Here is a 13796-nt window from a genome sequence, read left to right on the forward strand (position 1 = left end):
GGCATAACTGAACAAGAGGATAAATTTATAACCATTTATCATGATTTAACTTGGAGCTTCTCTTATAATGAGATTATTAAGAGCATTTTTTGGTACACTCAGGTGTATTCACCTTTTATAGCCTCACAGCTTAATCAACAATTGTAGGGATTTTGGACCATACTTGGTTAGATGATTACCTTAAATTTTCAGACTTCAGGGATTAGGGTAAAATTGTCTGGAAAAATATGATAGCAAGTCATATTTCTGCTACTTTTTTCAATTTCCTACTTTTGATTTATTAGGGTTTAATAGTTAATAAATAAAATAATTCAAGTTCAGTAATTTATTTCAACAAATCTGTGCTTGGGAGATTTGGACATGTATGATTTTGCAAAGATTCAGAACACTTTTTCATGATTTGGAACATAGAAGAATTTAGGGAGGTAGAGGGGGCCATCTGAATACAGGTGAGAATCTGATGTTCCTTTCCTAATTTCAGGCCATTGCAGACAATTTAAAAACTTTTCTGAGATGAAGGCCAGAAAACTGTGAAAACTGAATTTTTCCTTCATGGCAGAAGCTCCCAACTTTGTAGCCAAAATGACACACTGGTTTATCTGTAGTAAAGCTGAAGAATAATTTACTGATTTGGAGGCAATTCTGAAGAAATTCTGAGGCATCTCTTTTTATTGGTCTCTTATCTTACAGGCTGTTCTAATGGCTTCACAAGGTTTACTCTCTGAGATTATAAAAGCTGACTGGTATCTATAATCACAACAAGATGAAAATTTTTTACATTCTGGAAGTGAACAGACCTGGTCACACTCTTAAGAAATGAGAGAGAGTTCCGTGTCTGCACAACAGTCAGGGAAATTTTTTGGCCTCGATTATGATAATATGAGGATACTCCATAACCTTCAAGATTTTACCCTTTCTAAGAAAGAAAAAGAAATGAGAACAAACATGTACAAGCCACCTTAATTCAGCATGTGAGGAAACAAACACATCTGAAAGCAAGTAATGATACATTAAAGCAGAGAACTGAGTTCCAGCTCTCAAATGCCAGGTAAGTGCTGTAACAACCATGCTATCTCAGACATATACAAAAAAGAGCAGACAAGTTGTCAGCTAACATAATCCCTAATGTCTGGCATTCATATTTTGATATAGCTTCTTTTTACCATAGCAAACATTTGCAGAATTTCACTGATGGATTTTTTTTTTCCTAGCATCGTGACAAAGCTAGTCACAATAGTGGCGTGCTTGGCTCAATTTTTAATTGGCACACAGTCTACAAGACTTCACTGGCTGTTTCATTGCATCCTAACATGACACCACCTAAAGCCTCACAAATAGAGATACATCACCCAATAAGTTCAGCTTATTATGGCTTATAGCAGATCCTTCTTCTGGAAGACCTGAAAACCTTTATATTTCTCTACCACTGACAAGGTGGAAGTACACTGGTAGCGAGTTTACTGTTGTAAACTTCTGACCAAATCAAGTCCCCAGCTCTTATCTGCCTACTTACCTAGCTAAACCAACCTCTTTTTTTTTTTTTTCCCCTCTATTTTAGGGCTTCTGAATTAGTTGAGTTATGCCCAACTTCCCATTTATACAGTTTTCAGTGTTTTTATTACAACCAACAAAGTTTTTATTTCCTTCTTGTTAAGGCAATGTGCTACACAGTAGTCCCAGGACCCTGTACAGACACATTTTATTATAGCTTACTTGTGATTACCAAAAAATAAGGTACCATTTACAATGAGTAGGAGTACCCAAATTAGATGGGGTTACAGGACCATGGATTCAAGTCTAAGCATACATGAATAAAGCATTTTCCCCTGATTCCAAAGAGGGAAGTAACAGTTCACAACCAATATATGCAGCAGAGTTTACACAGTTACTCTGGAAAACTATGATATTTGCTATTAATTGTCTGACAAGGGGGATCTTCCTACAGAAAAGCATTATTAATGAGTTCAACATTCCTCTAGATTTCTCTTGTCAGTTTTAGTGCAAGTCTTTGCTACTTCTAGTGTTAGTTCCCATACTCATCCATGCATGCTGTAACTCCAAATGTTCCTGAGACATACTTGGCAAAGATTTATGAGATTTGTGAAGAAGAACTACATCAGCATATAAACCTGATATGCTGTAACATAACATATCCAGTAACAAAAAAAAAAAACAAAACCAACAACAAAAAAAAAAATCAGGAGGCATGTGTGTGAGGTGGGAGACTGATGTTTACTATGTGTCACAGGGAGGTTTACCCACATGTACTGACAGTTGATAAATGTGCATTCACATCTGTAAAATGCATTTAAGCATCATCCCATTTAAAATCCATTGCCAGTGCAATTACAGGTGAGCTTGCTGGTGATGATTATCCAACCACTTGTGTTCCCTAGCATGTTGTGTTGATAGACTGGATTTTTTTCAGGAAAACAATCCTGAAAACAATGCTGAACAAAGAGCTCAAGACTCAATATACTCAAATTAAAAACAAATTCTTGTTAAGTAAATTAGTTGCCTGGGGCTGCAACAGAAAACTTCAGACCAAATTTCAGTGGTCTGGGGCTAGCTGAAAGTTTTGGGGGTCTATAATGGCTAGCTAGTTTTTAAAAAAGTAGATTTCAGTGAGACTTCACGGTTTTGGTTTTTTAACAGCTAAGCAATGCAGTCAACAGTCTTTTCTGGAGATCTGACAGAGACAGATAGATAACTATACACCTAAGTAATTTGCTTAAATAAAATTCAATATGCAAAATTTGTATTTACTAACCTCTTATTGGCAACTTCACTCAGTTTCATTGCTGAATCAGTCTTCTAGTTATAGAATTTCTGGTAATTGCATACAAAAATAAAAGCTCATTGGAAGTTATACACTACGTCTGTCTATTTTTGTCATTCTAATTTACGCAGGGGTAAGTTCTTGATTTAGTTTGGAGTTACTGTGCCTATCTGTGCATCTAGAAGATGATATATTTCATCTGGAAACGTTTACAGAGAAATGTCCTCAACCCATATATAGTACATTAAAACAACATATAAAAGGGGAATGTATATTGTAATATTGTTACTTTAAATCTGGAGTTATATTAAATCAGGTTGTCATCCGATTCCTTTGGGGTAGGTAAATTGTAACATGGAGTTTCTCAAAGATGAAAACCTCTTGGCCCAAGAAAACTAGTATTAAAATAGGCAGTTCCACATGTTTGTAATTTGTGGAGAAAGTGCAGACGGTGACAAAATAGTGTCTGAACTATTTCCCACTCTTTTTTAAATTTGTGTATGGCAAATTGATACACTTCAAGGTAGCAGCTGTTTAATGCTAATGCCAAATTATAAATTAGTCTGGTAAAATTCAAATATGTGTTACATATTTTATATTACTAAACCACATTTAGGATCACAGATTAATTTCAACTTCATTTATGCTACCCAATGTAATTATAGATTTAATCTTTGTGATAAACGAAACTTGACACAAGTTTTGCAAATTAGGGATAGCTTACAACATTCTGAGAATATGTCTCCACATATCTAAACTGAACCTTCAATGCAGGTATGTGCCAACATAAAAATTTTATGACAAATGCTAGGCTATAAAAAATTTTAGAAATAAGTGGATGCAACTTGATGCCTGCCATACTACCTGAAATTATAGTTATTCTTAAAACAAGTTACTATATTCTCCTATTGTAAAAATGAAAGCAGAAACACTATATGCTGGAAGAAATCTAGTACTGGGATGCCTATTTGTATCTTAGTAAAACTGGTGGCACATACATTAACACCACTCACATCACTCTGTCATATTTGAAGCTCTAAGTTTGTCTTTTATAAATACACAAACCAGACTTGATTCAATAAGGTTTCTCAAAAGGACTATGCTTTCTTAAGTTGTATCTGACAGAAACTCAAGGTGCAATTAGATCCTCACTGCTCTGAAAGCTATACATAACAAGCTTTTACAGAACCAACAATTTTGCAGAAAAAAAATACTTGATCAAAACCTGTGGAAATTTCTAAACATATTATACTAGCATCTCTTCCTTGTAGGTTGTTGCTAGCAGTAAAAAAAATAAAGTTAAATGAAGACTTCAACTCAAGACTGCATTACTTTGCTGTTCTTGAAGCTAGCAGGGAACAGGTTTAGAAGCTTAGAATCACCACTTCTTTCACCATATCCTCACTCTTTCTTAAAGAAAAGCATGTTACTTGATCAACATGCTGGAGGTTCAGGGCTGAAAACCTGTTTTCTCCAACCTTCATTCCTTTCCCATAACAAAAATGCATGAATATGTTAAATGTTTAAATGCTTAATTATATTAAACTTATTTGATGTCCTTTAAAAATCTACTGTAATGCACCAGACATATTTATTAGTACTTTAATCAAGGAGTGATCTTGATCAAGTAACCCCTACAGGTACGATGAGGCTTGTTCAAAAAAAAAAAAAAAAAAAAAATCTTCCTGCCTTCACTACCTTCACTATGCCAATCACTATGAAATCTGTACCAGTCTTCAAAACACGCATTTGGCTAAGTTGAAAGTTGCAAAGGTAAAAGTACTCATGCTATGTTTTCTTTTCTGTCTGACTGCTCTCTTTACTTAACAAAACAATGCAGGATCAAGAATCTTTGGCTAACTTGGGCTCCTATATCATATAAATTAACATGTAAATCTAACTTGTCACCCCTTACTAAAATGGCTGTGAGAAGCGAGACCTAAAATATTAATTACAGGGGTAGGGAAGTAATAATTTAAGTAAGGATGCAACTGGAATACAGATTGCACATTGTAGAGGAAACGAATGCAGCTTCATCAATAATAACTGGGTTGTCATTCAGAGAAATGCCACTTCCTTGCTCTGTATGCACTTAGTACAGATTTAGTCTAGTGTCAGGCCCATGTTCCTACACGAAAGACAAAGAGAGAAAAATGGGGGGGGAGGGAGTGGGGGGGGGGTGGGAGAATGTGGGCTTTATAATCTCTTTCCTGACACTTGGAACAGAAAACTGAGCCACATTACTCAAGGGAGAGTGTCACCACAGGGTGGATATAAGAGGGTTACAATGCTTTAAATGCTTTTTCATACTTTAATGAGAGTGGAATTTTTTTCTTTTAGGTAAGTAGTTCCCACACTGTGGTCCAGAAAATAATAGTAAGAGGTCTAGAGCCAATGTGTGGAACTAACACTGTGTTTACAATACTGCTTCCCTCCCAAAAAAAGAAGAGACTTTGTGGAGGGGGCGGGGGGGAAGGCAAAAAAAAAAAGCAAGAGTCACACTGTTTCACTGAGAAAACGTGTAAATCAGACATCAGATAGCCTTTTTTCTTCCCAAGACTAATGGGATTTTCTGAAAGTGTGGTTCTTTGGAAGCCTGCTATGTTCCCTGCGCAGTATGGAGAAGAATTTCTGCAACCCATCCCTGAATGTGAAAAGAGCATGTTCATTTGCTACCCGTAATCCCATTGAATATTCAGCATCAACACCATTAAGAAGCACTCATTTCCCAGGCTGCTATAAAGCCCTAAGGCTGAAGCAGTTTCCTGTAGCCTACCAAAAAAAATCCTTATGCTCCATTCCCTGAAGATGCTCCCAGGTTTCGTCTTACCTAGACAGGCTGTGCATGGGAACAGAACAGACTCTGGCTGTAGCCCAACTGCCTGAGGCATCAGACAGATGCAGGTGGCAAACCAAACTATTTGACTTCCAAGCCTACATCTTGGAAAGCCAGGCTGGCTGCTACTGCAGCTGTGCAAGAGCTCAGGGTGAGCCTGACAATGTCTGTGCTGGCAGAAGGGAACCCTCTCCAGAAGCAAACACCACACTCGGCTCTCCCCAAAAAAGAGGACCTGATCTCTCCCCCCAAGTCCAGCCCTGGCCCATCTGCCCCAAGTTAATATAATTTAACCCTATTTATGCTGATGAGAAGCTGGTTTGCCCTTTAGCTCACTACAAATGAAGTGCAAGCGATAATGACAGCCTAATCTTCCAGATTTTCTATTTCTTTGTTTTGTTAAAGTTTAGAGATTAAAGAAAACTCAAAGAAAGACATTCAGCATGTTTAAGTGACATCCTCAGAGTAGAAAGATTCCATTTGAAAACATCTGAGCCTTATATAAAGACAACAAAGTAGTTCTTCAATAAATACTTTCAAGACAAATGTAGACTGTGGTACTGATCCTGTGAAAGCAATTTTTATTTGGAGTTATTGAAACAGCTGTTTTCCTCATTAAATAAAAAGCTCCAGTCAAACATCTCAAAGTAATTTCTTATCTCTGCTTCTAAGAACTGTGTTTATTTGCTACATGTGATGTCAGATGAACCTAGCAAGATGCAGTTAGAAAGAACTGGGGTGTGCATCTGTGTATGCTGGGGGGGACGTTGGTTTTCTTTTTTAAGGGCTATTTAATGGCAATTTTTTTATATTGGCATTCAGGTGTTACGGTTTAAAAAAAGAAAAAAGAGAGAAATATACTGCCAAAGTGGTAGAAATCAAAGTTTACTCAGCATAAATTAATAGCTTGGTAAAACTGGTTTTATACCTGCTTCCAGCAACAAATGCTGCATTAAGAAACACCTGTCCTTAGTAAGGTCAGATCATATATAGCAATATAGAAGTGTGGTAGAGTGAACTGTTAAAAATTCAGTCCCTGCAATCATCAGCAACATACATCTCCTCTTTCCACGTAAGGGAAAACTATAGCAATATGAAATACCATTACATCAATTTCAAATTGTTTCTGTTTAAAGTTAGCATATGGGAATAGGTAGTTGCTAGTTAAAGAAAAAACGTTATAATGTATTTTTAAATGCTTGTATTTATTTTGGTGCTAATGGAGCTTATACCGGTAGTAATAGATGTGGTCATCCTTGCTCCCACTCAATTGAGGAGAATATTTGACATTAAAAGATAAAGAATAGAAATTTCTGGAAGGAATATACAGTTACATCTTCAGACCTATGTTGGACTTCCAAAAAACCAGGCATGCGTATACATACATAAACTGAAACAACAGCATATATTTTAAAACATTGCCTGTCAATCACCCACTCTACTTTGCCAATACAGAAACTTATGGTTATATGTTGATAATGGCTGTTTGAAAAAACACGTTACAGAGTTTGTTGCAATATATTTTTCTTGTTTCTGTTTTATCATTTAATAAACAAAAGAAAGAGCTATTATTACCAGTGAACATGCAAAGGAGTATTTACCTTGTAGGACTGGTTGAGAAAGTGTAATTTCATCTACTGTCGTCTGATATTACAATGGACACTTGGCAATTACACAGAAAAAACTACAGGAGAAGCCTGGTATATCTGTCAGACTCACAGAAACGAAAAGTAACAGCCCAAATGATTGAATTCTTATGATGAGTTCCAAAACACAGCTAAATACCCTGATAGCTCTTGACCAGTTTTGGAATGAGCATAGTAACAACATTTTAAGACAACTTTTTTCTATGGACCTGACAAAAAGACTATGGTCTTTCCTGGAAAAGAGAAACTTTTCCAGGAAATTCAGTGAGTTTTTGATGAGGCTCCCAGGTAGTATTTGCTGTGTTGGTATATTCAGAGCACACAGTATCACATCTTACAACAATATCAGACAATTCAGAAAGTTGTTTGTAACTATGAATTCAGGAGCATGATAACTGAATTACTCGTTTAGGATTAAGCGGTTATCCATCTCCTTGACAGTCTTTACTTTATACTCTGAGCTATACTTGGGACAATGGCACTTTTGTGCCTTCCAGTGCTTAGGCAAATAAATTGTTAACTTCATTACACAAACTAGAAAAAGAATAAGAACATATAAATTCACAGAAGTTAAGAAACAAATCAAGATTGACAAAGTCATAGTATATAAAAATACACAGAACTATTACATGCTACCTATCTCAAGTTTATTCTCTAGTTCTGGCCTTTCAAGGAAAGAACAATAACTAGCTCATTAATATGAATAACTGGAAAAAAGGTCATATTTAGTTATTCTCCAAAACCTTTGATGTATTATTCAATTTATAGGCAAAATAAAGCACAGAGTGATTCTAGAAATAAATAAAAAATATATAATTTTGCTAACCAGAAATTACATTGAAGCTTACTCTGAAGAACAAAATATGAAATTGTACTTAGCTATTTTGAATAACTGAGCACTGTTCATAAAACCTGAGCATCATCTGGGTGGCATAAAAACTTTTTGATCAATTAAATTAAAATGAATCTGACATCAAGTAACATATGGGTGTATGGTAATCTGCATTTTGATCAGTTGCAGAGTCATGGAAAGGTTAACAGTAGGATTAATTCCAGACAGTACATCTGGGCAATATATTTGAATCTTTAGTTGTAAGTCTAGAACTTGCACAGCTTTCATATGGCTCATTAGATGCACCCACAATAAAGCGCTCATTTAGAAAACTGCATCACAGTTCACAAATAAGGGTCTTCAACACTAAATGATTAGAAACAATTCGTGCCATTCCACATAGTAACCAAATGATATTCAGATAATCTAAGAATCAACAGTGGAAAACTTCAAGTATATTAAGGAAGCAGCCCACAAAGAATAATTCCTGTAGAATGCAGGTGTATATGTAGGTAAAATGCAAAGAACTCATGTGAGTAATACAGTGGAGTAAAGTTCAGCATAATGAGAACAAATTCATTTTGTCTTGGTATACGTAAAAAGACCTAACATTGACACACTTAGAAGTGTGTTTTCAGAGCTATGTTTTCTACTTCCTGTAACATCTCATTGACTTCTTCAGCAAAAATTAACTACCACGCTGAATGTTAAGCACAATTCAGTGCTGAGCTGAAACTCTTCTGATTTGCCTTTAATAAAAAAAGAGAGAGAAGTATTTAAAGAAAGACACAAGACTGCTGCCCCCTCCAGCCATAAGCAAGACTCAGTATAGGTAGACAAGTCACTTTAAGAAGAGAGGAAGCTTTAGCAGGGAAGAAGTTCTATAATAACACAAGTGGCTTATTTTAACAGGCCTTACCCGATACAAGAAACACAAGACTTTTCAACTATCTTATTTCGTAAGTTTACATGGCATTAATAATCTTACCTTACCCTTCTAAGAAGTATGATGGAGTAATGCTTGCACAGAGCAACTGTGTTTGGATGGCAGACAAGAAACTAAACTTCAAGCTGCAGATTCATACTGCAATCTCCCTTCAAATAGAACTTTCACTGAAATCACTGATTTTTTTTCTGAAAAATGCCAGCAGTATGTAATTAATTAGAACACTTCCACCAAACTTTCTTGAATGAATGCATCATTATTTTGACACACCTGTTTGGAATGCTAAAGTTTTTTATTCACATAGTATTGTATTTGTTTTCATTTGTTTTGAGATTTTGTTTCAACTTTAGTGTTAGTTTGACTTAAGAATGCAATCTCTTCCTCAGTAATTTTTGGTAACAGAATAATAGTTCAATTTAAAGCAACTGAAGTATTTTACTTAAAATAATTACTAAACTTTATTAACAGTATATTTTCAGTGATTTCTGTATTTTTCCATTAAGTTTATTCAATCAAATTGACTAGGAGATTATTTCTTTTTCTTTCTACTGAGTCACATAAGACTCCTTTGAAATGGCATAGGAGAATAATTAATAAATTCTAATAATGGAATGCATTGTACTAGGAAAAGATCATTATAGCACATTGTTACGCACTGCATCCTATCTCTCTGCTGTTTTGTTACTTTTATTCCTTACCTCTTTGTTGGCTCTGTCTGCTTGAACTAATGTTCCATTCAGACATGGCTCTACATAGTGAAGTTCTTCATTATACTACAGAGAGAAATAAAAAGTATGATGAAAATTTTAATTAAAAGCTTTGAAAGATACAATTTAATTTAATGATTTAGAACTACAGTGAAACATGCACATAAAGCAAGAACAAAAGGATTCAGTTCATTTTTTAAAACTGGCTGTGGTTTTTTTACATGATTCTCAATGTTTCAGAGGTTTATACTTTTGAAAAGGAGCATTTAATTGAATGGATGCCAACACTCAGGTGGAGTTAATGGGTACTATAAACACTAGCGGGCATAAGTATCCTTCAAGTTGAAATCTGGATAGTATTAAGAGGTCATGTTTGATACATCACAGTCGCAACTCCCAATTCTTTGCTACATACAAAAAAAGTCCTAACAAATATTTGAGGCACTGGCTAACATTTTGGAAGGTTAATAGTGGAACAACTATGCCAAAAAGTCTGTAAGCTTGAATCAATCCTGGACATGTCTGACAATAGGCAGAATTTCAATCACGCAGAGTAGCTTATTATACACTAAGTCACGAAGCTGTGACAGATCTTTAAGAAATTATCTGCTTATCTTGCAAGGTCTAAGGTAGATAGCCCAGTCCTATTTTCAGAAGCATCTTAAGCATTAAAAGAACCTAAGTCTCATCTGCAGTCAGTAGATCTTGCAGACTCATGGATGCTTAAGTCACTTGATTGAAAATTGGACTTGATTGTTTACATCTTTTAAACCTTTCAACATAGGTCAAATTAATACAGAAGTACCTTCAAAAAGTCTACATTAGTTGAATAGATAGAGTTTTAACTTAATTCCTCCTCTCATTAATTTAATCTACTCTAGAAGTTATCACCGATCAAACTATAAGGCCTTTGCATTTAGGCTTTAAGCAGTTTCACCCTTTCACAGGCATTAAGTGTATCGGATCATCTGTAGTAAACAACGAAAGACGACATGTTAAGTCAAAAATAATCAGGAAAAACATTTCATTAGATTAAATATATGCATTTACTCCCTTCTTCCTCCACCTCAGTGGGAATAAAAGAAGCCTTACAATGACACATTACAGAATGCTGCTTAGACAAGGTTCTCTGTCACTGCATGTTCTCACTGCCTCTGTCTGCCTGTAGCTCTGAATTTGTTCTACTCTCTTCAGTTTAACACCATTCCTTTCTCTACACCTATGTCTAATCACAGACCCCTGCAACCTGTTCCACTTTGGACACCTGTCATCATCATGATCTTAACTGTGCACTACTCACCACACTCGTAATTACATAATTCCCATTGCACAGGGAAGAGTGTTTAATTTGAACTGCATCAAGTTATTCTTGAGGCATTGTGCTAGACTCAGTCCTCAGCTATAAGGAAACGCAAACCCAGAGTAACTCCACTTACTATTGCTGGTTATACAGACTATTTACATCAGCATCAACATAGTAATTGGTTGATTGTATAGAAACAAACAAAAAAGCTTGAAAGATATTTACACATAATTTCTGCAGCAGATTTGCATGATTCCCTAATTATTTTATTCCCAATGTTATTCCTACATATGAGAGCCTGCGGACATGTCTATTGCTCCAAAGGTAATACAAAAAACAAGGCAGACTTCTAGAACACTTTAGAGTCACTGGGAGTGTCCCATGTGCATCTCAGTGTCATAACAGTTTATTGATCTGATAAATGCTATACTGTCCCCTGTAGTTTCTCTCTTCAGACTGCTTTCCAATCTATCTCCTGACAGCCATTGCACAATAATAATGCCAAATCTACACAGCATCTCTTATTACAGGCCAAAGTCAAGACTATATTCCATTCTATTGTAAAAAAAATTGAAAATCTGTAACAGACACGGATACACCAGCTCCTACTCCCAAGCTTTTTCCTGTCTTCACACAGGTTTTTTCAGCATGTTCTTTAATCAATATACTTTCCGGTTAAGCCTGTTAGCTCGATTTCCATAGCTGTCATTGGAACTATATTAACATACATACTTTTTGTTATATGATACCAAGCACAGTGTCTGTAATTGGCCAACATGCAATAAAATACTAAAGTCTACCTGTCTCTCAGTCATAGTCTCAGTTTCAAACATCTGCATGCAACTCAGAATTTCCTAATGCTGTAGTAGTACTACAATTTTATTTTTCCAGGCCTATCACCACCAGCAAATAGATGAAACAACTTCCTACTCTATCAGACCCTGCATCCAAGTAGCATAATTTCAGTCCATTAGATTTCTGTAAGATTTATTTTAACTACTATTTGGAGTAACTCGTACCATCAGGCTATTGCCATAGATATGTAACTTGCGTGTCTGCTAGCTGCTCCATAACCCAGACAGATTCCCAGTAGCTTCCCACTACGCCTTTAGTGTTATTCAGTTGCATAGTATAAAGGATGCCCACACTTTCACAGAGAACATGCTTTAAGACCCCTAGCAGCCCCATTTTACAGAATCAACCTACTTCAGAAAAGGATGAATAAAAATGTTCATTCTCACATAAACAGCACAATTACATAGATGGCACGTGGACAAAGCACTTTCATTGTCATTATGAACATAAGAAAACAGATATTCCTCCTTCTGAAACCCAGCCACATTGTGACACTATTTGCATTTGTGGCATCTAATTCACCTTGAGACTATTACTATCAAAAATACGTCAAGTAATCTGCTATGTATGGCAGAAGAAACTGGATTATGCCAAGGTGTGTGAGTATTTTATGTAACAGTGTTCTATGGATAACAAGCATAACGTGGAAGCGTTCTGTTTGTTAGCAGTTCTTCCTCTACTGTACGGATACAAAAGAAAGCATAGTAAGAACAACCTTTCTATAAAAGGGTATAGCAGCTTCTGATGGTTTGAATTCTTGCAAGGGTGCATTTTTATGATCTGTTTTAATTTTTATACTCTTTGCTAATTGTATACACTTTTTTCTTTTTAAAAAATGCAAATATGAAGAGATGGAAAAATTCACTGGGCAAAATTATTTCAGTTCCAAAAGAAATTCCCAAAACAGCAAACATCTGCCTAAGTCCATGAAAACTGTAGAATTCTGATGCAACATGTGAAAGCATTCAAGCAGTGTTTGCTGCTTAAACTAGCAAATCCACTTGATAAGATCTTTAGCACAACTGTCAGCTTCTAGTAAAATACCCAACTTGTACTTCATAGCATATATTCGATTTCTTTCTCCTTGTCATAGTGTGTTTTGCAGTGTTACTTGTGATGCCTGTCTTTTAACTGTGCCAAACCTTTGAAGTGACATTACGGTGACATTACAGTGGGGGTCTGCTACAGGCCACCCAACCAGGAAGACCGAGCGGATGAGGCCCTCTATAGACAGACAGGAGCAGCCTCACGCTCACAAGCCCTGGTCTTCATGGGGAACTTCAACCACCCCGACATCTGTTGGAGGGACAACACGGCAGAGCATAAGCAATCTGGGAGGTTCCTGGAATGCGTCGATGATAACTTCCTTCTCCAAGTGGTAAAGGAGCCAATGAGGAAAGGTGCTATGCTGGACCTCGTTCTCACCAACAAGGAGGGGCTGGTGGGGAATGTGAAGCTCAAGGGCTGCAGTGACCACGAAATGGTGGAGTTCAAGATCCTTAGGGCACCGAGGAGGGCGCACAGCAAGCTCACTACCCTGGACATCAGGAGAGCAGACTTTGGCCTCCTCAGGGATCTGCTTGGCAGAGTGCCATGGGACAAGGCCCTGGAGGGAAGAGGGGCCCACGAAAGCTGGGTAATCTTCAAGGATCACCTCCTTCAAGCTCAGGAGCAACGCATCCCAACAAAGAGGAGGTCAGGCAAAAACACCAGGAGGTCTGCTTGGATGAACAAGGAGCTCCTGGGCAAATCAAACACAAAAAGGAAGCCTACAGAGGGTGGAAGCAAGGACAGGTAGCCTGGGAGGAACACAGAGAAATTGTCCGAGCAGTCAGGGATCAGGTTAGGAAAGCCACAGCCCCGACAGAATTAAATCTGGCCAGGGACATCAA

General features: G+C 36.7%; 1 protein-coding gene across 1 annotated transcript in view; it reads right to left on the minus strand.

Annotated features, from left to right (window-relative positions):
- CACNA2D3 (calcium channel, voltage-dependent, alpha 2/delta subunit 3) overlaps positions 1–13796 on the minus strand; it is a 481287-nt gene that overhangs the window by 251971 nt on the left and 215520 nt on the right. Inside the window, exon 9 of the mRNA XM_009334218.1 lies at positions 9738–9812. Coding sequence (XP_009332493.1) covers positions 9738–9812 — 75 coding nt within the window. The remainder of the gene's footprint in view (positions 1–9737; positions 9813–13796) is intronic.

Source organism: Pygoscelis adeliae, unplaced genomic scaffold, assembly GCF_000699105.1.
Source record: "Pygoscelis adeliae isolate BGI_AS28 unplaced genomic scaffold, ASM69910v1 Scaffold411, whole genome shotgun sequence".
Lineage (NCBI taxonomy): Eukaryota > Metazoa > Chordata > Aves > Sphenisciformes > Spheniscidae > Pygoscelis > Pygoscelis adeliae.